Source organism: Podarcis vaucheri (genome assembly GCF_965113315.1).
Source record: "Podarcis vaucheri genome assembly, chromosome: 2".
Lineage (NCBI taxonomy): Eukaryota > Metazoa > Chordata > Lepidosauria > Squamata > Lacertidae > Podarcis > Podarcis vaucheri.
Window position 1 is genome coordinate 48217465 of NC_138760.1, and position 23996 is coordinate 48241460.

At 43.6% G+C, this 23996-nt stretch overlaps 1 protein-coding gene across 3 annotated transcripts; it reads left to right on the forward strand.

Moving 5' to 3' along the window:
- The first annotated feature begins 2924 nt into the window (after nt 1–2924).
- LOC309527791 (uncharacterized protein) lies at nt 2925–23704 on the forward strand. Of its 3 annotated transcripts, XM_082214755.1 has the most exons (10): nt 2925–2972; nt 4259–4369; nt 5797–5859; nt 7039–7107; nt 9196–9321; nt 9806–9910; nt 11405–11530; nt 13414–13565; nt 15441–15550; nt 22384–23704. In XM_082214755.1, exons 1-10 carry the CDS (start codon nt 2939–2941, stop codon nt 22511–22513), a joined length of 1026 nt encoding a protein of 341 aa, XP_082070881.1. In that variant the 5' UTR covers nt 2925–2938; the 3' UTR covers nt 22514–23704. The 3 variants fall into 3 exon arrangements, with proteins under 3 accessions (XP_082070881.1, XP_082070883.1, XP_082070882.1); XM_082214757.1 differs by lacking the exons at nt 15441–15550; nt 22384–23704 and adding an exon at nt 15112–15231; XM_082214756.1 differs by lacking the exon at nt 2925–2972 and having other exon boundaries at nt 9179–9321.
- Nucleotides 23705–23996: the final 292 nt, after the last annotated feature.

Sequence of the window (23996 nt, forward strand, 5' to 3'; positions counted from 1 at the left end):
TGTTTCTCACTGAGCAGCTGCTTGCAGTCACAGGACTGTTTACATTCTAGAGAGTCCAGATACTGTTAGATTGTCATGGGAAAGGGAAACGGGATGTGACGTTACTGGTTTCCTGTTTCCTTTGTTCTTTGGTTTTCTTTGTTCAGTTGCTCTCTGCTTCTCATAGAGAGAACATGCATATTTCTTTGCTCTCTGCATAGCTTAGGAATAAAGCACAGCAATGTAGCCCATACCTGCCTCATCCTTCTGTTGTGGACTTTGTTGTTTTAACGCTCTGCTGGGCTCAAAGGAAGATGAGCCATATCAGCTCGGACGACCGGAGCTGAAATTTCAATATGAGCCAAGGCGAAGGCCTGGCCTGGCCAGGGCGGTCGTCCTCTTATATACCAGCTGGGATTGACAAGGCATCTGACCCTCATCTGAATCTCATAACTCTCCTGGCAGGTGATTTGGTCTGCAGCCACAGTGTGAAAATAAAGGATGAGATTGCCCACCATATACCAGGCACTCTACTATTCAAATTAGGCTCCAGTGTTTTTGTTACAATCCCCTTTTCAATTAAGTAATCAATTTTAATCTAGAATTTAAATTCTCAAAACTTTCTTACTTGTTAATTCGAGCAAGTAAACTATTGCTTTCACTTCATTACAGACAGTATTTCTACCTGCAACGCACTTGAGCAAACCTGCTCCTCTTCCTTTCACAGATATTTTGTTGCCATTTGCAACTGTAGCTGCCTCTGATTTTTTGTTGTTTAGTTGTTTAGTCGTGTCCGACTCTTCGTGACCCCATGGACCAGAGCACACCAGGCACTCCTGTCTTCCACTGCCTCCCACAGTTTGGCCAGACTCATGTTTGTAGCTTCGAGAACACCGTCCAACCATCTCGTCCTCTGTCGTCCCCTTCTCCTTGTGCCCTCAATCTTTCCCAACATCAGGGTCTTTTCCAGGGAGTCTTATCTTCTCATGAGGTGGCCAAAGTATTGGAGTCTCAGCTTCAGGATCTGTCCTTCCAGTGAGCACTCAGGGCTGATTTCCTTAAGAATGGATACATTTGATCTTCTTGCAGTCCATGGGACTCTCAAGAGTCTCCTCCAGCACCATAATTCAAAAGCATCAATTCTTCGGCGATCAGCCTTCTTTATGGTCCAGCTCTCACTGCCATACATCACTACTGGGAAAACCATGGCTTTACCTATACGGACCTTTGTTGGCAAGGTGATGTCTCTGCTTTTTAAGATACTGTCTAGGTTTGCCATCGCCTTTCTCACAAGGAGCAGGCGTCTTTTAATTTCGTGACTGCTGTCACCATCTGCAGTGATCATGGAGCCCGAGAAAGTAAAATCTCTCACTGCCTCCATTTCTTCCCCTTCTATTTGCCAGGAGGTGATGGGCCCAGTGGTCATGATCTTCGTTTTTTTGATGTTGAGCTTCAGACCATATTTTGCGCTCTCCTCTTTCACCCTCATTAAAAGGTTCTTTCCTCCCTCTTCACTTTCTGCCATCAAGGTTGTGTCATCTGCATATCTGAGGTGGTTGATATTTCTTCCGGCAATCTTAATTCCAGCTTGGGATTCATCCAGCCCAGCCTTTCGCATGATGAATTCTGCATATAAGTTAAATAAGCAGGGAGACAATATACAGCCTTGCCATACTCCTTTCCCAATTTTGAACCAATCAGTTGTTCCATATCCAGTTCTAACTGTAGCTTCTTGTCCCACATAGAGATTTCTCAGGAGACAGATGAGGTGATCAGGCACTCCCATTTCTTTAAGAACTTGCCATAGTTTGCTGTGGTCGACACAGTCAAAGGCTTTTGCATAGTCAATGAAGCAGAAGTAGATGTCTTTCTGGAACTCTCTAGCTTTCTCCATAATCCAGCGTGTGTTTGCAATTTGGTCTCTGGTTCCTCTGCCCCTTCGAAATCCAGCTTGCACATTTAACTCTTTGGGGAAGTAATTAGCATCACACATCACGTGCATGGAAGTTGCCAAACCAATTAACCAACTAGAAGGATTACTGTTAATAGTAGCAGTTTTCCTATAACTTGATATTGCTGGATAGTTTTGATGAACTGCAAAAGCATTTTTAGTTTGCTTTCTGTTGCCACCCTGGAACTTTTCTTTATTAGTGCTGCTTTGTTTTGTACGATTCCTTGCAAATGAAGGAAAACAACTTTTCTGCTTGTATATGTTGATAATATAATTTTAGTTACTGAGAACAAACAATATTCTACAAAAACAAATTGGGCGCAGGCCTGGCCCAAGACATAGGCGTCCTGACTGTGACAAAGGTGATCTGTGTGCTTGCTTGCTTGGGACTTCACTCGTTTTCCATTTTTGGGCTAACAAAAGACAGGCCGTGGTAGTGGCATTCATAAATATCCTTTTTTTGACGTCTGGGAATTTCCATCTGAATTATCCCCAACAAAAAGGACTCTGGTTGTTGTTTTTTTGGAAAAGTGCTTTTAAACATTTTTTTCCAGTTCATTATAAATTTATTTCCCAATACTCTTTCACCCTTTTACAGGTCCACTACACATGAAAAAACCACACCCGCGACCTCATTGCAACTCCAGCACTTATTCAGTCTTATACATCTTAGCAAGCCTACTCAGAGCACAGACTCTCATAGCCCAAACTCCTAGCCTTACAAAATTGAATATGGGAAGTGGGATTAAATCTTGAGTCAGTCACATGTGCATTGAAACACCAACAGTTCCTCGGTATAAAAGACATCTGATGCAGCGTCTCTAGTACATGGAAGGTCATGCCACAACAAATCTATTACTCTTTTAAGGTGCCACAGAAATCTTTTTTCCTCCCATGTGTTTGCTGTAATTAAGACTACAGCGGCTGTCCCAGGGGAATTGGTATATAGATATTGACAAAGGTTCCTGCACAGCTGAAGAGATGAGAGCAAGGCAAGAGGAATTGTCAATGGAGGAACAGAACTATTTCCCTGGGAAGAGAGGTATGACAGATAAGCTAGGTGTGGAAGAAATGTTAAGGAGGTTGGCACTAAAATAATTAATTATGAAATAATAAATAATTGTTAAAATAATTAATTTAATTAATCAGTCATATAAAGGATTGATTCACATTGATGTCATAGAGAAGGAAAAACATACACTGGTAACATTTTCCTGAGGGAAAAGCTAGATGTGCATTTAAATACATAACAGGCAGCCATACATCTGGCTTTTCCTTAACTAATTACAGGGGTAGAGCAGCCCAATTCTCACTGGGAAGACACCATGTGGGAACCTTTCAGAATGGAGATTCCACCACCCACATCCCAGTCAGCCAGCTAACAGTGTTAGGAGGGGAAATCCCCATTGATGTCAATGGAGATCTTTCTCCTAGGGGTTCTAGCTCCACCAGGGAGAGCAGGGAATGATCTCCATTCTGCTCTCACTGGGGAAGTGAAGAGATTTGCCTGTCTTTCCCATGTGCTGTCGTCACAGTGAGACTTGGGCCCCTCTGTCAATGCAATTAGTTAAGGAAAAACAAGGTACATAGTTGCCTGCTATGTATTTAGTTTTGCCCTCATTTACTCTGCATTTGGCTTTGGTGGCATAACAAAAGCAGCTTGGCCTGGGATACCAGTCCAGATCCACTAGTCAAGCACTCCAGGTCGCCCTCAAGCAACAAATTGCAATTTTGCTTCAAAGCCCAGGGTCCCTTCAGTGTTACTTTTGTCAGAATTTGGACATATCTCTTATTGCAGCTTGCCAGATACCTTTTGGGCATCCACATAATTTTACATTTGCTTTCTTTTCTCATTCTTCAAATGTAACATTTTCCATTCAGGATAGGAGTGAGGGCGATTCTTATGGATTTGAGATTTACGGTATGTTTTGGATTGTCACATCCTCCAGTTTTTGACAACAGTGTGCTAACTTTAAGGGGAGGAAGGACACTCTCTTCTTATTTGGACAACTGTGGGTTTAGTTACATCATATAAATAACTTTGACTACTAGAGGTTATGCAGTTATATGAACTCTATAGCAGTCAGTCAAAGTTAACTTTGGTTCTTCTGCCTAAACCAAGCATTTTCAACTGAGTAAGGTTCCCTTACTGGGGCATCCACACTGCACTGGTAAACTGCAGTGGTGACATTGCCAACTTTGAAAGATGCTGATGTCTATTAAGCTACAATCCAAAACTGTCCTTTCTGCCTGCCCGCCTGCCTGCTTCCCTCAGCTTCCACTTCTTCTCCATTGCTGGTTCTTATTTGTTTCCCTTATCTTTCACAGGTTTCCATAGCCCCGAGTTCATCCGAAGGAATCCTGTTATCATCTGCTGTGCCATATTGGGCATTGGCCTTGTGTGTTGCATAGCTCTTCTCTCTCGGAGCCTCAGAAATGGTAAGTCTTTCTGAAAGAAGAAATGCCATTCCTAAGAGAGGACACTAGCCTCCTCCTCCCTTGTTTTTCTAATAGAAGAAGTGTCGATGTTTTAACGATGCTGAATGTGAAGGTGGATTTTGATGATGGGTTATGGGACCTTAAAGACGAACACATTTATTATTGCATAGGTTTTATGGACTCCTGTCCCCTTCACCAGATGCGAGGTGCCACGCAAATCTTTTTGCTGTTGTTGTAATTGTGGCTTTTGCTGCGCAGACTAACACTTCTGGAAATGAATCATGATTGTGACTATGGATCTATAGCGTGGAAGCAATTTCCATAGAATTAATCCAGAGTAAAATGTGTGATTGTGCGTCCCTTTCCCTTAACACTACCTTCATAGAGATGAACCCATGAGGTCAGCTAAATTATTCTCCCGCACATCACTGCTGTTTATCAAGCGGGAGAGGGGTGATGTGCAGAGAGCTCACTGTGGTGCAGTGCAGTGGTGGAATGCCACCATGTGCTCAGCTTCCCACACTTCACCCCATGCCTTCTCTCTCTCCTTCCAGTAAGCAGCAGAGATGCATGGTGTTTTGATGAAACTGGGACAGCAGCTCAGCTCAGCCCAAGCTGTCCTGCCAGCCACTACTGCCTGATGTCATTGTAATATCAGGTGACTGACAGGTGGGTGGGTGAGATAATGATCTGGCCCACTGGCCAGAGGCAATTCCCCATGCCTGTTCTAATGAGAGGCTATGATTTTATCAGGGATCTCTAATCACATTGCTTCAAATGTTGTTGTAATATATCACCTTGTTTTCATCTGCTCTGTGCTCTTTGCTAGTTCTGCTAGTGCTGCTTGCTTGGGAAGTGCTGGACACTTAAGACCTTTTGTTTCTGTGCCACATGCTTATATTTCCAGTCCTTTCAAGTCAGATTTGTGCTTAATTTTCGTGAGTTTTGGTGCTGGTTGAACAGAACACAAGCCTAAAGGCGTTCTCTTCATATAGCTCCCTGTTTTGATATTTTGCAGGCTCCTTTCCTAGAGGCATCTCTACAATGTATTCTATTTTCATAATAAAGTTATTGCCCACAAATCCCCTTTCCCTCCCAAACCAACTTTAAAGATGCCTAGCACAAAAGCCCCTTGACCTATTTGTCTGAACTTTGGCTGGTTTCTTACCTAGGGGTACATCTCTTTTCCCCCACACAAAAGCACTGAAGCAGACCAGAACCAGATTTGTAGTCAGTGCCCATACCAACTGTGTAATTAAAGTAGTATAACAAAACAACATATCTTTGTTGCCCTGGAAGAAATGTTTTGAACACCATGGAGATTATTATATGATTACTTTATAGCTGAATTTGAGTTCCTTACAGAATGTGTGTGTGCTCACAGGACAAAATATGTGACCAAACTGAAATATTATTCTTGTGTTTAGACTCAGCTATGTTCGAAGATAACAGCAGGAGGAACACTCAATGGTCACAGATGTTCACTTCTAGTAAGTTCTTCTGCTATTGTATCTTTTACACCCTAGTGTAATCCTTGGAACGAGTTCTAGTCCCCTTTTTATAGAACTCGTGAGGTGGCTTGCATTGTTAGATTTTATGGTTGATAGCACACATCTTGGTAATACTGAAAAATCAGAGGTGAGTATGGCACTGCGGGGAATTTTGTGGGAGGCTTCAAATATATGGGTCTTTAATTTGCATATGACTGTTTTTACAAAGGCAGATTTCAGCTGCAGAATAGCACGATCATGCTGATTCAAACTAGATTGGGGAGGTTTATACCAAAATAATCAGATTAAAGAGGCTTTATTCTGAATCATAAAACAGAATTTCCTGTGCTATCACAAAAGGCTATGGACAAAGTGCACTGAATTTCTCCTGGACAAGCCTCTTTAAAATAAATGTGGAATGTGCAACAGCACAACTACTGGTTTCATGTGGTGGCTAAGAGACTGAGCTACAAATCAGGAAGTCTCCAGTTTGAATGTTGCCTCTGTCATGAACTCACTAGGACTGCATACACACCATACATTTAAAACACAGACCCCAAATACACTTGGGAACTGTAATACCTCCCCCGAGCTTCAATTATTTGGGGGAAATAAGGTGCTTTCAATGTATGGTCCATACGCAGCCTAGGAGGCCTTAGGGAAGCCAGTCTCTCTCAGCCTCAGATTCCTTATCTGCAACATTGGGGATAATAATATTGACTCCCTGTTATGTACTAAGCATGGATCCTAGAAGAATAGGCAAGTAGGATCCTAGAGCGCAACAACTGATTGGCCTGCAGGAAAAGACCAATCTGGCTCCAGGGGGGAAGCAGAATCAGCCAATCAGATGGGACTCATTGTGTAAATAATGTTTATAAAAGCCTGAGGTATGGGAGGGGGGTAATTCAATCACTGTTTTACAAGCTGCAATAAAAAGTATGAAATCACTACAGGACTCTGAGTATATTTCATTCCCCTTGCAGGATTGTTAGAAGGGATGACAACTAGATGCACTTGAAGTACTTTGAACAGACGAACATGTTATACATGTGTTAATTGTAACCAGTACTACTATACATTTGTGCTGCTCTCATTCTTTTCATTGGGGACCGTCAGGAGAATTGGCCTGTGGAACGTGCCCTGTTTCATTCTAAATAACACCTCATTTGTTACCTGCAGTGTCAAAGGAAGTGTTTGGAATCAATACAAATATTATGTTGCTCCAAGAAGAGTCCAAGAAATCTGCAGGTAAGAGGCAGTCCAGTGCCTCCAGGTGGTGCCTGGGTAAAAACAAACCAGGAGATATTCCAAAAAGAGATGCTGGGGTGATGGTGAGAACTTGGTGCCCTCAGAGGGACTATTTTTAACTGTAGTTGCAGTACTTGGAATAATCACACCCCTCTTTGTAAAAATGAGGAACAGCTGGTGGACCAGGATGCTTCAGGAATTATGCTGTTGGCCCAAGAAGACCTCAGCATGACTGTGGCCACTGCCCACCTGAACACTCAACATTCCAGTCTTATACATGTCTGTTCAGTTGTAGACCCTGTTGAGTTCAGTGGGTCTTATCCCCAAGTAAGCAAAATATAGGATTGTGAGCCTTAGTGCAGCCGCTTCCAAACCTCTAGCCCTGAGTTAATTGTAAGATTTATTTACCGTATTTTTCGCTCTATAACACGCACCTGACCATAGCACGCACTTAGTTTTTAGAGGAGGAAAACAAGAAAAAAAAATTCTAAACGAAACAGTGGATGTATGATTTTTGTGGTTCATGCTGTGGCCACAGACATGTGATCTGTCGGTGAGTTTGGGGTAGCCCAATGCAAAAATCCTGAGGATCCATGTGGATCCATGCTTTGTAACCATGTTTTTGCACCACTGCGACCCCAGGCAACAGTGGGTGTGTGATTTTTTTGGTGCAAGCTGTAGCCATGGACATGCTATGTGATCTGATTGTGAATTTGGGGTGACCCTGTGCAAAAATCCTGAGGATCCATGTGGATCCGTGCCTTGTAACCAGGCTCTCTGTCCCTCTCTCCTCCCCACTCCGTGGCTCTTCTCCCGCTTTGCTGTTTCAAAGAGAGCCATGGAGGAGGGAAGGAAGGGGAACCATGGATCCTCTGCTCACGACTGCAGCAGATCCTCCCCGCCACCCGTCGGCATTCCCTCCATAACACGCACAGACATTTCCCCTTACTTTCTAGGAGGAAAAAAGTGAGTGTTATGGTGCAAAAAATACGGTACTTATTTCTCACATTTGTTAGTTGCTTTATCTTGCACAAGGCAACCCAAAGCAACTTCCAATAACCAAAACAAACAAACAAACAAACAAACAAACAAACAAACAGACAATGCAACTCCCCTCCCACATAGATACATTAAAACCAAGAGGAAAAAGAAATAAATCAAAAACATCCCAACTTCTTCTAAAAGGCCACAGATAGTTAAAGGCCAAAGGCCTGGTTATAGAGGAAAGTTTTTGACTGGCACCCAAAGATATATAATGATGGGGAGAGCATTCCACAAATGGCGAGAATAACATAAACTTGTTCATTGCATCATGGTATGAGATTGCATATACAGTAGTACCTCGGGTTGATTTATGCTTCAGGTTACATACGCTTCAGTTACAGACTCCGCTAACCCAGAAATAGTGCTTCAGGTTAAGAACTTTGCTTCAGGATGAGAACAGAAATCGTGCTCCGGCACGGCAGCAGCGGGAGGCCCCATTAGCTAATGTGGTGCTTCAGGTTAAGAACAGTTTCAGGTTAAGAACGGACCTCCGGAACGAATTAAGTACTTAACCTGAGGTACCACTGTATTGTCATTCCTGTCCTAGGATGAAGCTGGAGTATTTGACCTCGAAATGGCCTTGGGTAAACCAGTCATATGATAAAGCCTGTTGTCTTGTCCTTGTATCTGTATAAGTAAGCACACAGAACAGAGGATCATTTGGAATGTAGAAGACTAATATGTAGTAATTGTATGAAGAAAGAGAATCTGTAGTAGTATAGAGCTCCACTTCATTTGCTTGAACTAACTAAAAGAAATTGAGGTTAGTGTAGGGTATGGGGTATCCAGTTCTATAAAACAGGGATAGCCCATGTGGTACCTTTGAGATGTTGTTGGACTACAGCTCCCATCGCCCTGGCAAATGGCTGTTGAAGTTGGTAATCCAACATGGAGGGCACTATGTACAAGCCTTAAATATGAGCAAAGGTGTCAGCATACATGAAGGAAAGAGGGCAATATGTCAGGCCAGCTGCTGGGAAGGATATCCTGAGGTGTCACTATGAAATTCAGCTGCTAATTCTTTTAGCATTTTCTTTTCCTTAGTTGCTGTATTGGAAAGCAGGAATTCAGTGCCCTCTGTGCTAGAAGAACTGGCTGAGCTGAAAAATAAGACTGGACGAATTGCCCAAGATGTAGCACAAGTGATGGGAGAGTTATACAACGTTACAGGTGAGGAGCATCATGCAATGATACTGTTAATGGTCTTGTGCTATTGTTAGGCACTCCTACTTCCCCAAATAGTGAGAAGCCCCAGGGCAACTCTATCTCGGATTGTCTTGCTTTTTGAGGACAGATAATTTTAAACTTTTGCCATTTTGGGGGTAGAATTATGGGTTTATTTACAAATATACAAGCAGAGCATAGGTGGAGACTAGGGTGGAATCTACACACATATGAAAAACGCTGTGAAGATGCTTAAAAAAAGGTTTTGAAAAAATATATTGAATTTGCCATGGCTCACCATCACCATCTAGTGTCACATTTGTATATTGCAATTTACATAACACTTAAAACGTTTTATTTGCAGCTGTATAGCCGAGTTCAAAGTCACATATGTAACACTCCTAAGCAGGGCAGGAGACCTGCTGTCTCCACATCAAATCCTCAGAGAAAGAAACTGACACTAATTTGTTCGGCATTTTCTGTTCCTTAGTTGCTGTAATGGGAAACCAGAATTCCGTGCCCTCTGTGCTAGAAGAGCTGGTTGAGTTGGAAAGGGAAAATGGCAGAATTGCCAAAGATGTAGCACAAGGAATAGGTAAGTTGCACACTTGCACATGTGAGAGGCATCATACACTGATATTGTTCAAGTGCATATGATATGATCAGAAGATACATAGCCAGCAAATGTTGTAGGAGACTATAGGTATAGGGTGCTTAGGTGAAAATGGGGAAAGGGCTCCTACACATTTAATAGTAGTGTAGAAGACGTCCAGAGGGTGGCAACACGAGAACGGGCCTTTTTTCCAGTGGGTCCCCGCTTGTGGTATGCTCTCCCCAGAAAGGTTCGCCTGGTGCCTTCACTGTATACCTTTAGGTGCCAGGCAAAATCATTCCTCTTTAATCAGGCCTTTGGTTGATTGTCATCCAATGCCCTTTTAAAATGTGGGGTTTTGGGGGGGGAGGGGGTTATTCGGTTGTTTCTGGTTTTATTTTGATTATGTATTCTGTGTTTTTATATTGTGATTTTATCCTATGAACCACCCTGAGACCTGCAGGGGTAGGGCGGTATATAAATTGAATAAATAGAAATAAAAATAAATAAAATTTCAGTAAGGGGTACCTTGTCATCTTCCTTCTTATACAACTATCAAAGATGCATGAGACCTGTCCTCTTTCTCTCCTGGCCATCTTATATGGGCATTATGTGATCTTGTAGACCTCATCATCTTGCTCAGTATTTCTCCAGGAGGAGGAAGGAATATAATGCAAGTCCTAATAATAGTATTTATGGTTTTCTGTAAGCTCCTTAGAACACTGAGTGATGGAAAGCTGGGATAAAGATGCCAACAATATTACTACCGTACTTGGAAATAAGCTGCCTTTAGCACAGTGAGACTAACACCTGAGTAAACATGTACCAGATAGCCATTCTATACCCACTTCCCTTGGCTGAGTCTTGCTGAACTCAGTAGACTTCCTTCTTATAAGACATTGGATTTCACCATAAAGTACTCTGTAGAAGTCATCAAATGTTAGCACGCCATTATCTGTTTTTTATTTCTTTATTTATCTGTGGTTTGGCTGTTCTTCAATGGTTCCTTTAGTATTTTTCCTTTGTGTTTTATTCCTTTATTGTTGTTTTCGTTGCACTATAAGTCATTATTGGGAGAATTGTGGAAGGATGAGATATAAATTCCAAAAACGATCAGGTAAAAGATGTATGAGGTAAAAACATCAGCTTGTGACTGTTGTGGAGTGTGTACGAATTTGTTAATGGTGTTTCTTATGCTTATGTTTCTAAATGTGTTGGAAGTCACTTGAAGACTAACAAGTTCAGTTATAACAATAATTTCAGGATTGTGAGACTCGTGTTGATGTGCCTGAACAAATGGGAAAAAATATAGTGCATATAGTGTAAATATAGGCATAGGGGTAACCAATATTGAATTATAATGTATATACGTGCCCAAAATATGAAAAATATCAAAGAAGGAAGGGAGGCACCTGTCTGTTAGCTTCTTGGAAGGATATCCTGAGAGACCCCAGTGAAATGCATCTGCTGATTCTGTTATCTTTTTTTGTTCCTTAGCTGAGTTGAAAGCAGAAGGAAAATTGACTCCCTCTGTGCTGGACGAAGTGACTGAGTTGAAAAGGCTGACTGGCAAAATGGCCAAAGATGTGATACAGTTGCTGGAAGAGTATCGTAGCTTCACAGGTGAGACCATTCAAATACCTATGATAGGATCAGAAAATCTAGTAGCTTCTCGGTAGAACAGCACAGGAAGGAGACAGCAGTGGCCAGCTAGCCAGATAATCTGCTGCCACCATTTGTGGTTGAAGAGCAGACCCAGGTAAGGTGGCGGGGGCCACAGATTCCCTGACTGCCATTTCTCGCATCCTTGCCATGGTGCTCCCCCACTGGGCTGTTTATTGTTTATTTTACTAGCATGTCGCGACACACTGTTTGGAAAGCTCTGGTCTAAGGCAATAGTTGGAGGGAATTTTTTTGGGGTGACATTTAGGGTCTGAGGTGAGTTGGTAAGGAGGCGTGGGGTATTGGTGAGGGGATAGACACAGTTGGTGAGCAAAGGAGTTAGTGTGGGGAGGTGGGTTTGGTGAGGGCTTTTTATATGCAAAGTCTAGGCGTGGGAAGTTTGGGGAGATGGTAGGTGGGGCTGGTGAGTGAAGCAAGTGAGGGGCACAGACTCTACTACTATAAAAAGTCTTAAAATGCTACAGCAAAGATGATTTTCTTGGTGATTTGATTGGATTATGTTTCTCCTCTCTCTCTCTCTCTCTCTCTCTCTCTCTCTCCCGTCTTTATATGATAGTTATTAAAGTTTCAAAGAAAAGATTACATAAATAAAAAGAGAAAAAGAAAATAATAAATAAAAAATACAAAATACAGAAAAAAGATAATAAACATTTAAAAAACACATCAATCTTTCTGTACCTTACATTTCATTTCCTTGCTTCCCTGACCTCCTCACACCTCCCTTTTTTGTATTCCAGTTCTATTAATTAATTCAGCAATTCCTTTCCCTCTTTGTTTTTATCTTAATCCTTTAACTTAATAAATTATGACTTTGGATTTTCACCTGTTAACAATCCATTTTTACATACACCTTAATAACATTGCTGCTAAAACCACTTAACTTCATTCAGACATCATTCTAACATTCATTCATTTTGCAATATTTCTGTAAATAGGCTTTAAATTTCTTCCAATCTTCTTCCACCGACTCTATGTTTCTCCTCTCTCGCAGTCACTTCATTGGCTGTCTGTTAACCCTAGAATACTTGATAAGCTTCTCGTTTTTACTTTTAAAGCTCTTTGTGGTCAACCTCTTTCCCATCTCTTGGCCTCAGTGCTCCTCTATGGACTCAGTTGCATTGGGGGAGGAAGGGGATGCGGTGGGTGCAGTCTGCCCTGGGTGTCATCCCTGTGGGGGGGGGGTGACATCGCTAGCCTGGGTGCACAGCACATGTGTCATAGCTGCAAGCGTTTACCTTTTTTTAAGGGAAATTCTGAATAGGATTTCCCTTTAAAAAAAGGGAAAAGTTGACAGCTATGATGTGCGCCACTCCAGGTGCTGGAGCAGCTAGCTCCGCCTTTGCCTGGTTGCTCACTTCGTTCTTTTGATTCCATGCTTCTTACTCATCCAAGGGTTCCTTGCTCTTTGTTGAGTCTTTGTCCTTTTTCTCTTGCTGCTTGGAAAAATCTTTTGGAACATTTGCGGGCTGCCCTCTCAGTTTGTATGTTTAAATCTCTTTTAAAATATTTTTTCCCCCGAGGCCTTTGGGTTTGGCTAGTTAGTTTTATTATACCCAATGTGATGGCTTGTGAATTATGCATTTTAATCCATTGATTTTTTTTATTGTACTGTATTGTTTATTTGTTGTTTTGGATTGTGCAACCTTTGGGGTAGAATTTTTTATTTTAAATCTGTACAGAGCCATGTACGTTGATGGCACTATATGAATCAATAACAACAGCAAGATGAAGGTGAAGAAAGGAAAATCAACTCACTTCCAACGATTCTCTACTGTGTGAGCGATCCAGCACTGTTTCTTACTTGAATACTTTTACTCTTCCAGAGGAGTTGTGCACTGGCTGCCCAGAGAACTGGGTGCAATTTGAAAAACATTGCTACTTCTTTTCAACATCAAAAAGACCGTGGTTGGCTGCCAAGCAATCTTGTGTGAAAGAAGGAGCTCACTTGGTGGTTATTAACATCCAGGCGGAACAGGTAAGTGTTCTGCTTTCCTTGTCTTCTTTTACTGAGACAAGTGGGAACCATGGTTCATGTATTCGCTAGCTCAGTAAGGGGCAGCCTGAGACATTTTGCTGCTGTAGACAAAATGCCTCCCTCACCCCCTTGCAGATCTAGGCCTCCTCCCCAGCGGCGTAGCGTGGGTTGTCAGCACCCGGGGCAAGGCAAGTAATTTGCGCCCCCTAACCCGGGGCAAGGCAAGTAATTTGCGCCCCCTAACCCCTAACCTGCCGCCGCTGCCAGCTTCTTCTTGCTGCTGCCTGGTCTGGTCTGGTGTGGTTCTCTCCCACGCTCAGCGCTGCGCTGGGCGACCGCTGCACTGTCCCTCCCCCAGATAGTCCCTCGCTCTCTCTCCGCACCGCACACCTGGCACCCACCCCCTCCACAGTGGGTGGCGACCCAGCGGCTCAGATCCAATTCGCACAGCCAGCACTGCAGTGAGAGAGAATGAGTGAGCCAGGTAGGGGCAGAAAGCTGCGAGTGCGAGTGCGCCCCCCCCAGATGTTGCGCCCGGTGCGGCCGGCCCCCCCTGCACCCCCCACGCTACGCCACTGCTCCTCCCTGCTCACACTTCCATGCTGGTGCTGCTGCCAGCCTTCCCAATGCTATTGCACCCTTGCCTACAGCTCCCCCTGCGCTGCCGTCACGATGTAGCAGTGAGGGTGAGGGCACTGTGGTGGCAGTGGTGATGGTGTGGGCCAGGCTTCCTCAACCTCAGCCCTCCAGATGTTTTTGGCCTACAACTCCTATGATCCCTAGCTAGCAGCACCAGTGGTCAGGGATGATGGGAATTGTAGTCTCAAAACATCTGGAGGGCCGAGTTTGAGGAAGCTTGGTGTGGGCAAAGCTGTGCCAGTGGTAGCAGAAGAAGAAGAGTTTGGATTTGATATCCCGCTTTATCACTACCCGAAGGAGTCTCAAAGCAGCTAACATTCTCCTTTCCATTCCTCCCCCACAACAAACACTCTGTGAGGTGAGTGGGGCTGAGAGACTTCAAAGAAGTGTGACTGGCCCAAGATCACCCAGCAGCTACATGTGGAGGAGCGGAGACGCGAACCCGGTTCCCCAGATTATGAGTCCACCGCTCTTAACCACTACACTCACACTCCCTCACACTAGCAGTGATGCAGTGGGGCTGGCAGTGGCGCACTAGTGGAGGCAGGGCTGGGTTGGAGGTCAGATCAGCCACCTGAGGCAAATTGCTTTACTCTGCTTCATGCAAGCGCCAGCCTTGAGCCCAGTCATTCTACATGGGCCTGCAGTTTAACATAAGTGCTTTGGTCTTTGTACTGCAAATTGTCTCTTCCATCTCATAGATTTGGTTTTGTTCAGCTGTGGCCTTCCATAGTTTGTTAGGACTCCAGCTCCCATCATCCACTGAGCTAGCGGGAGTTGGAGTTCAACCACATCTGAAGGACTGCAGGTTCCCCACTTGTGCTCTAATATGTCACTGTGCTGCATGATGGGAATTACTATTCCAGCCTTATTCTCTGCAAGCTTTTCCCCTTGGTTCCTTATGTAGCCCACCCATAAATCAAAGTAGCACATGCCTGAAGACAAGGAAAACAGCATGAGCAGGATTCAGCTAATGCATTCTGCCAGTGAGAGCGTTGTGCAAGGACTTCCACATGTGCAACAGGACTGTCCCCCTCTCCTCCCCTTGTGCCTCCCAAAATTGGTTCAGGAGGGTCAGGGGAATCCTTGGAACAGCACACAGTGGCAGAGATCATTCCATTGGACAAGTAAAAATGCTTACCCTAAATTACAACTTTGAATTCCTCTCCATATGTTTTCATATTTGTGACCGAGACATAAACAACTGGACATAATCTTCTCTATTTCCCCATGTAGAGTTTTCTGGTAAAACAACTTGCTGGTCAGCAGGTGTTTTGGATTGGCCTGAGTGATACCGTCAAGGAAGGGGAGTGGCGCTGGGTGGATGGCACTCCCTTGTCTATCTCGTAAGTAATTCCCCATTAAGTTCTGTAATGGTTCTAGGGCTTGCTTGTGTGTAAATCAACGCCACTCTTGGCTGGTTGCCTGAATGAACCCTTTCTGTCTGGACAGCCACGCGCCCGTGGCTGTCTCAATCGCTGGCAGAATCCGTTAGTGGGCGTTTCTTGAACTTCTTCCAGCAAAGAAGCTCTTTGACGCTTAGTCTCCTCCTAGCCTCCCTGCGCGGAAGCCTTCTGCGCAGGGAGGGTGTGGGCATCGGAGGACCCATGCTCTCCCCACTGGTTCCCGGCGAAGAGTCTTGGAGCCACCTCGCCGATTCCCCCATCTGCCCCCCTTCTCCACTGGTGTTACCTTCCCCAGAAGATGTGCTGCTTCTCTCCCTCCTGGGACGCTCTCCGGAATCCCTCTGGAGCCCTCCCTCTCCCTCTGGCTCTGATGGCAGTTCCCTCACAAGTTCTTTTTAACAGAAATGGGAGTCAGGGCCCATTTATATTGGGAGAGTTTGCACTGAAGAACTGCAGAGATTTTCAGAATATCTTGGGAGAATGAAGGTTCCTTGATCTCGGGGCTGAAGCAATTTCCTCATGCATCTAGTAAGGTGTCACAGTTACAAAAGTCCATGCCATAACAAAGCCATCATGGCTTCTCAAGATAATGTGGGCTGGAGGGGCCAAATCAATTGAACAAGAGGACCAACTTTACCACCTCTCTGTTGCCCATGGCTGCTCACTGAGAGTGATGATTTCCATCTGAATTCAGTGCCAACCCATCAATTCTATCTCAGTTACATATTTAAAAACAGAAAGAAGTTAGATCATGTAATAACAGATTTGTAAAATTACCACTTCAAAATATTTATTGAATTAAAACTAAAAGGCATGGCATATATAATTTATTATATTTATTAAATGTATACCCCACCCTTCCTCCCAGAGGAGCCCAGGGTAGCAAACAACAAGTGTCACAGCAGCTTAAAAACATATGTAAAAAAAACCCTGCAGATGCAGACTGGGAAAGATCTGAAAGGATTGCTGAAAAAAGGAGGTCTTCAGTAGGTCCCAGAAAGACAATAGAAATGGCACCTGTCTAATATTTAAGGGGAGGGAATTTGCTTTGCATTGACTTACGGAATCAGGTGCTCTCCACTTCCTCTTAAGTAGGGTTCAGCATTCACCCATGGATGCTATTTTGGCATATAGCAGGACATAATTCTTAGTAGCTGCGGATAGTCATTAGCCCGTTTGCCCCACAAAACATATCAACCTCCCAGCCCCAAGGCTGAGCCAGCAATTTGTGTGGAATGTGGTAAGGGATGCTGTGGGCGAAGTGGGGAACCCATAAAATTGGGAACCCTATGTAGCTTCTAAGGGACGCGGGTGGTGCTGTGGTCTAAAACACTGAGCCTAGGGCTTGCCGATTGGAAGGTTGGTGGTTCGAATCTCCGCAATGGAGTGAGCTCCCGTTGTTCAGTTCCAGCTCTTGCCAACCTAGCAGTTCGAAAGCACGTCAAAGTGCAAGTAGATAAATAGGTACTGCTCCGGCGGGAAGGTAAACGGCGTTTCCGTGTGCTGCTTTGGTTTCGCCAGAAGCGGCTTAGTCATGCTGGCCACATGACCCGGAAAAACTGTCTGCGGACAAACGTTGACTCCCTCGGCCAGTAAAGCGTGATGAGCGCTGCAACCCCAGAGTCGTTCGCTACTGGACTTAACTGTCAGGGGTCCTTTACCTTTATGTAGCTTCTAAGCCTTTTGTGCAACATTCCTAATCTAGACTGAAGTTACAAAAGGCAAATATTGGGATGTAGGTCATACTTCAGTGTTATATTTTTTATTAGGGCTCAGCAGATCTGAGAATGGGTGCACCACAAAAAAAGATTCAGTCTTTGCATCTCTTTGCTAAATGGGCTGCTTAATGTAGAAACTACTTCTGAGGAAGAATGATAGCTCAAAATCTGTGAGGCATTACCCTTTTTTACTTTATGCCAGGGAAGTGCAGCCATTCAGCTTCTCCCTAGAGCGCTTGGGACTTTCTCCAAGCCACACTCTGCTCCTTGGCCACACACCCTCTCCTCAGGCCAAATCCCTCAACAGTCCTTTTTGTACACAAACACCCCATTTGAGTTTTTTTGTTTGGCTGGAACGTGTCCTTGGACTTCGATCATGCTTTCTTCTTGCCTTCATGGGGGATAGAGAATGGGGTGTGTGAGAGGTGTAAAACTAGCTTATACAGTGGTACCTCTGGTTAAGAACTTAACCTTCGTTCCGGAGGTCCGTTCTTAACCTGAAACTGTTCTTAACCCGAGGTACCACTTTAGCTAATGGGACCTCCAGCTGCCACCACGCCGCCGGAGCACAATTTCTGTTCTCATCCTGAAGCAAAGTTCTTAACCTGAGGTACTATTTCTGGGTTAGCGGAGTGTGTAACCTGAAGCATCTGTAACCTGAGGTACCACTGTATACAAAGATAAAATTTACATTTGTTGCTCTGCCCACTTTTATTTATTTACTGGATTTACTGTATATCCCACCTCTTTCTCCAATGAGCTCAAGGTGATCTACATGGTTCCCCCCCTTCCTCATGTATTCCCCACAACAATCCTGTGAGGTAAGTTAGGTTGAGAGGCAGTGGCTGGCCCAAGGTCACGTAGTGAGCTTCATGGCTGAGTGGGGATTTGAACTCAAGTCTCCTGGGTCCAGCACTCTAACCACTACACACTAGCTCTCCCTTTTGCTTCTGTGCCCCTCCCTGGCAAATGGCCCCTGGAAGGGAAGGTGGCCTAGAAGGGAATATGGCTCTCGGCCTGAAAGAGGTTCACCACCCCTTCCGTATTTTGTTTATTGAATTTACATCCTGCCTTTCCACTCCAAGGAGCCCAGAACAGCAAACAGATATATCATTTAAGAACAAAAAGAAGCAGCAAAAACACTTACAATTTTCTTTTAAAAATGTATGCAAAAAGGCAATTGCTGCATTGGCTGGAAGTGCACTACTAAGCAGAGACTAAAGGTAATTTATGATAGGGAAGTGAGCTGTTGCCTAGGGATTTCTGAAGCCTACCACTAGGGCAACAGGAGCTCAAACACAACAAGCAACAGACCCTCATGATAGTAAATTATGTTGTTGATTATGTATGTAAGCTTGAATGCTTTTTAATAGCACATAAAGAGCACATTAAATAAAAGAGAAACTGGGAAGCATTAAAAAGCTTCTAAACTCAGCTGCCATATAGCGCTTTATAGAAGAAGGCAATATCTATATTTAAGGGCTTCATTAAGTGAGAGGTTCTCACCCATAGCTTGTAAAAGTTCATCCCTCCCCATAGAGTACAACAAGTTATGAAAGGCCTCCCTTTTACTGCACTGCTAAGAGCTTTCCCCACTGAGTAGGTAATAAAAGCTACTGGTCCCAACCCACTAGTTGAAAACCAGTGATTTAGAAGACAAGTGTTTGCCATTACCTGGTTGACAGAAAGACCTGCACCAGATAATATACTGAAGGCAGTGCATTGTAGGGATGGGGATGAAATTTGATTCAGGTCTCATCTGAAGCCAAATCTATTAAATCTGCACTTTCTGAAACAGTAAGTGAGCCAGAACACATCTATCCTTCAAAATTCACACTTAGCCAGATTTTGATATGCAGTTTGCCAACCAATCTTTCCCAAAAGGTATATATTAGGGGACTGTGTGCATAAAAATGAATATTGTGGTGAAAATAACACACAACAGTGCAGTATATTAGAGGAAGCTGCTTGCAAAAATATGTATAAAACTGGATATAAAATATGTTTATTAGGAGAAATATGCACTAATATGTTGATGAATTTTCATGAGGATTTCAAATTGCTGCAAAATGTGGAGAGCTGAATTTAAGGTCAGAAAAAAAAATGAGAAACTGAGAGAACAGGGGTAGCTCAGTCAGTAAGAGCATGAGATTTCCATAGCGCTCCAACAAATTATTTCAAAACTCTGTGAATCTCTTCCAGTCTTTCTGAACCCTCTGGAGTACAAATTGGACAAAAAGTATAAAATATAATGTTTCCTTACCCCAAACCCTAAAAAAGACCTGCAGGGAATTTTGCAAAGACTTTGGTTGGGGATTATTGTCTACAAAAATGCAGAGATGACATATTTCCTGGGGTGTTATCACAAAATTTTCTAAGTACTTCCCTCTTGCCTCCCTTTCACTTTGCTTGGGAAATAACCAATCTTTTATTAAGAAAGAACTGTCTTTTGTTTAACTTCCCTTCTCTGCTGTCTTTTACATTTCCTTCCCTGGGTTCTTGGAGTCTAAATTAAATAAACATGTCCATATAGCTGAATCAGACCCATGGGATACATTCCATGACTGCCCTGTCTTTTTGAGAACTTTGGGCTCAGGAGCTGACATTTTGCAATTATCCTTTTGAAAGGGCATGTCATCTATACCTGAAAACTGCAACTTGTGGAAATTCTATGGAGAGCCAGAACGCTTTTTCTTCCCTTTCTGGTGCAATTAAAATGTTGGCCCCCTCCCCTTGTGACTTATAACATGGCCTGCAGAATGACAATAGCAGATTACATTATCAGGAGCAACAGTTTTCTTGTTTTCCTTCTAAAAGCCTGAAATATCTTTACTTCCCTCCTTCCTTAGACAACGTCCTGTGCTTCCAAATGCACAGACAAAGATGAGAAGCAAGGCTAGGCAGGGCTGTGGAACCTGTGGCCCAGCAGATGTTGGACTACAACTCCCACTATCATTGACCATTAGCCATGCTGGTTGGGGCTGATGGGAGTTGGGTCCAGCAATACATGGAGGGCCATAGGTAGGGTAGGTTCCTTTACAGAGGACAGTCCCCTTTTTGAATAGCTGTCTGGTCTGTGTTAAGAGACTTAAGAAGGGAGAGCAAAGGAGGGCCATCAACAAAGTGGCCCATCAACAGTTAGCTCCTGGACGACAAACTCAGCACACACACAGGTCACTTGGCTATAGCCTTTCCTGCTAAGGTGAACTTGATTGTAAAGATAAAGGGACCCCTGACCATGAGGTCCAGTCGTGGACGACTCGGGGGTTGCGGCGTTCATCTCGCTTTACTGGCCGAGGGAGCCGGCGTACAGCTTCCGGGTCATGTGACCAGCATGACTAAGCCGCTTCTGGTGAACTAGAGCAGCACACGGAAATGCCGTTTACCTTCCCACTTAGTGCTTTTGAACTGCTAGGTTGGCATTAGTAGGCACCAAGCAATGGCAGCTCACCCCGTTGCAGAGATTCGAACCACCAACCTTCTGATCGGCAAGCCCTAGGCTCTGTGGTTTAACCCACAGCGCCACCCGCGTCCCTCGAACTTGATTGTACTTCTGCTTAAATTATAGCACTTTTCCTAAATTTGTATGTGTATGTATGAATTAGAAATTTTTATTTCGTCTTATTTTTTGGTAATGCATTTCCAGTGTGGGGGACACATGGTGATGTGCAAGTGGTCATCCTATCCCCAAGGGTCTGCATTTCTGGACTAAACCCAGGGCTTTTTTTTCAGCTTTAACTCTCTGGAACTCAGTTCCAGCACTTATCAGGTGGGTGCCATTGCTATTATATGTGAACACAGCAGGCATTCATTGTGAGTTCTGACGCCTCTTTTTTCCAGAAAAACAGCACTGAAATTATTTGAGGATTCGGAGAGTAGAAGAAAGAGAACTGTGGGCGGGGTCATGAATAAGTTTATATGATCATGAATGGTGTGGAGAAAATAGACAAGGGCATTCCCCCCCCCTTCCTCCGAAGACTAGAAATTTGTGACACCTAATGACATTGATGGGCAGCAGACTCATGGCATACAAGAGAGAGCAATTCTTCACACAATGCACAATTAACTTCTGGGACTTGTTTTCACAGGTTTTCACATATGTGCTGCTAGAATATATACATATGTGCTCACTGTGTGTGTTTTCTTAATGGTCTCAAGTATCAGGAAACATCAGTTTGGCACCAACTTTGAGGTTTCAGGTTCCAAGTTTCATTTCACATAATTTAATGCTAAGGATCCAAACGTCCACCCAAATCCGCCTTTGGTCTCCAACAATGGCCCATCAGATGCTTCTCAAAGCTCACAAGCAGAGCATTCTGGTGATAGCCATTTAACTAGTTTGTTTCCAGCATCTGGAAGGCAGGGTTACATGGAGGTTTTATTCTTAGCTATTATGAGAGTCTTTCTCCTTTAAAAATATATATTTTAAAGCCACCTGAAAATTAGGTTCTTAATTTGCCACAGTGGGTGAAAAGGTGGTGACCAAACAACTCAAGAGGCTAATATCCATTGGAAAGATCTACAACATTATGAATACAGTGGTACCTCAGGTTACATACGCTTCAGGTTACAAACTCCGATAACCCAGAAATATTACCTCAGGTTAAGAACTTTGCTTCAGGATAAGAACAGAAGTCGTGCGGCGGTGGCGCAGTGGCAGCAGGAGGCCCCATTAGCTAAAGTGGTGCTTCAGGTTAAGAACAGTTTCAGGTTAAGAACAGACCTCTGGAACAAATTAAGTACTTAACCCGAGGTACCACTGTACATCGACAGAAGTCCAGTGAATGCATTTCTGTATATCAAAGTGATGAACATAATACCAACAAGACAATAAATACTGTGCATACAATAATCTTGGGGAAGAGGGAAATAAGGAAGATCCCTGTTGCTGGCTGTGATGCGACTTGATGACATTCCGTTGCTCTCACATGGGATTCCATGGGGAAATATGGCTGCCCCTAGTGTTTATGGCATATAGGATATTTATTAATCTGTGGGGTTTTTTTAATCCCCTTCTCTTGCTCTTTAACTTCACCTATTCACTGCCACCACCAGCTTCTGGGGGCCTGGAGAACCCAATAATGCGTTGCAGGGTGAGGACTGCGCTACCCTCCTTTTCAACGGGAAATGGAACGATGCTGCATGCCATGGAAATGAATACTGGATCTGTGAACAGAAATGCTAGTCAAGCTCCTCCTCTCTACACTGCAACGCTACTCAAGCCTGGGAAAACTTTCACCTTTAAAATATCCTGGGTCCCTTTGCAGTCATCTCATCACAGGCATGCACACATCGCTTCCGAAAGAGGCTTATTTTAGCCGAGCACCACTGAGCAGACCTCCTCATCTGTTTCCACCCTCTGATTTTAGGGACCCTCCTCTTGAATGCTTGACTGCAACTTTTGCTTCTTGTTCAGGGTTAACAAACATCCTGTTTCTCTTTGAATCATGTTGAACCAACCTTATGCAAATTGACTCATTGTGTCTTCTGAAGCATGGAAGCCCAAAGGCTCCTGTTTCCACTTTGCTTTAGTTGCATCTGTTGCTAAAGTTGCTGCTGTGTGTTGACAGAATGGGTGTGTTATGTACTTGCTCAGATCCGCATGCCTATTTGAGTGCACATGCTACTTAATGTGAATCTTCCAGTGTATGTGGCTGAGTGAATCTGTGTCTGTGTGTGAGCATCGGCTCCTAATTCGATAGTGTGCATAAGCACATGTGCTGATAAGGAAGGATTACCAGCTTAATAATGCATACATGTGAGACACATGGGGCCTCCTTTTCATCCTTTGCCACAAATATAAGGGAGAAAACAATACTTCCGGCTGCAAAACCACAGAAAGACCTTAAGAGCAGCGGAAAGTGCTTCTGCAACACAAGTCTGCACAGGGTATGTGGCAGTCAATACACTTTAGTAGCAACCTCATTCACCAAAGGACTATTATTGACCATTGCTTACCCACAACATTTGCAAATTAAATACTGTGGCCCCAGCGCGGGCATGGCCCGCACCTGTTACCAACAGCCAAGCTCAAGAAGAGTAGTAAAAGTGTTTTTCTGTGCTGAATCATTGTTTGCTATGTTAGCAAAATAGGTGTGTGTGTGTGTTGGTAAAAAGCAACTAACTGAGAGTTAGGGAATCACTCCAAGAATGAACCATCACAGGTTTATCGGTGGAAAATTAACACTGCATCAAATTGTGACTGTTTAGTTAACAGTACTGTCTGGTGGAAGTTATATTATTGGTGTATGAACCCATGGCTTCCTCAAAAATATTTTAAATTCCTAAGCAGAGTGCTTTTCTGTTACAATTGCTTTGCGGTACTTTCTATTACTGCCTGCCAGCAATGATTCTAATAAAAAAATCTACCAATCCATATGAGCCTTATTCATGCAAGAAGGGTCTCAAGCCAATATCAGATTTTGTTCGCCAATTAGAGATTTTTAAAAATATATTAAGCAGTATAGAAATTAAACAATCAATCACTTTATAATCATTCAGATATAAGGTCTGTGAACCACTGAAATTTATCCAGGGTAGCATGGATCAGACCAATGCCTTGAAGCATCAAGTGCAAGGTGAAATCAAAAGCATCTGCAAGGCCATGGTTGTAACAAGGGAATTCAATGCAGCACTATGGCAGTTGTTCCGCCAGTGTAAGCTGCTCA

What these genes read in the sequence shown, in the direction of transcription:
- LOC309527791 (XM_082214755.1), top strand. Translation starts at nt 2,939, where the DNA reads ATGGAGGAACAGAACTATTTCCCTGGGAAGAGAG. An exon ending in GTCACAGATGTTCACTTCTA is followed by an intron (nt 5,860 to 7,038) that starts GTAAGTTCTTCT and finishes TGTTACCTGCAG; the next exon opens with TGTCAAAGGAAGTGTTTGGA. An exon ending in AGAGTCCAAGAAATCTGCAG is followed by an intron (nt 7,108 to 9,195) that starts GTAAGAGGCAGT and finishes TCTTTTCCTTAG; the next exon opens with TTGCTGTATTGGAAAGCAGG.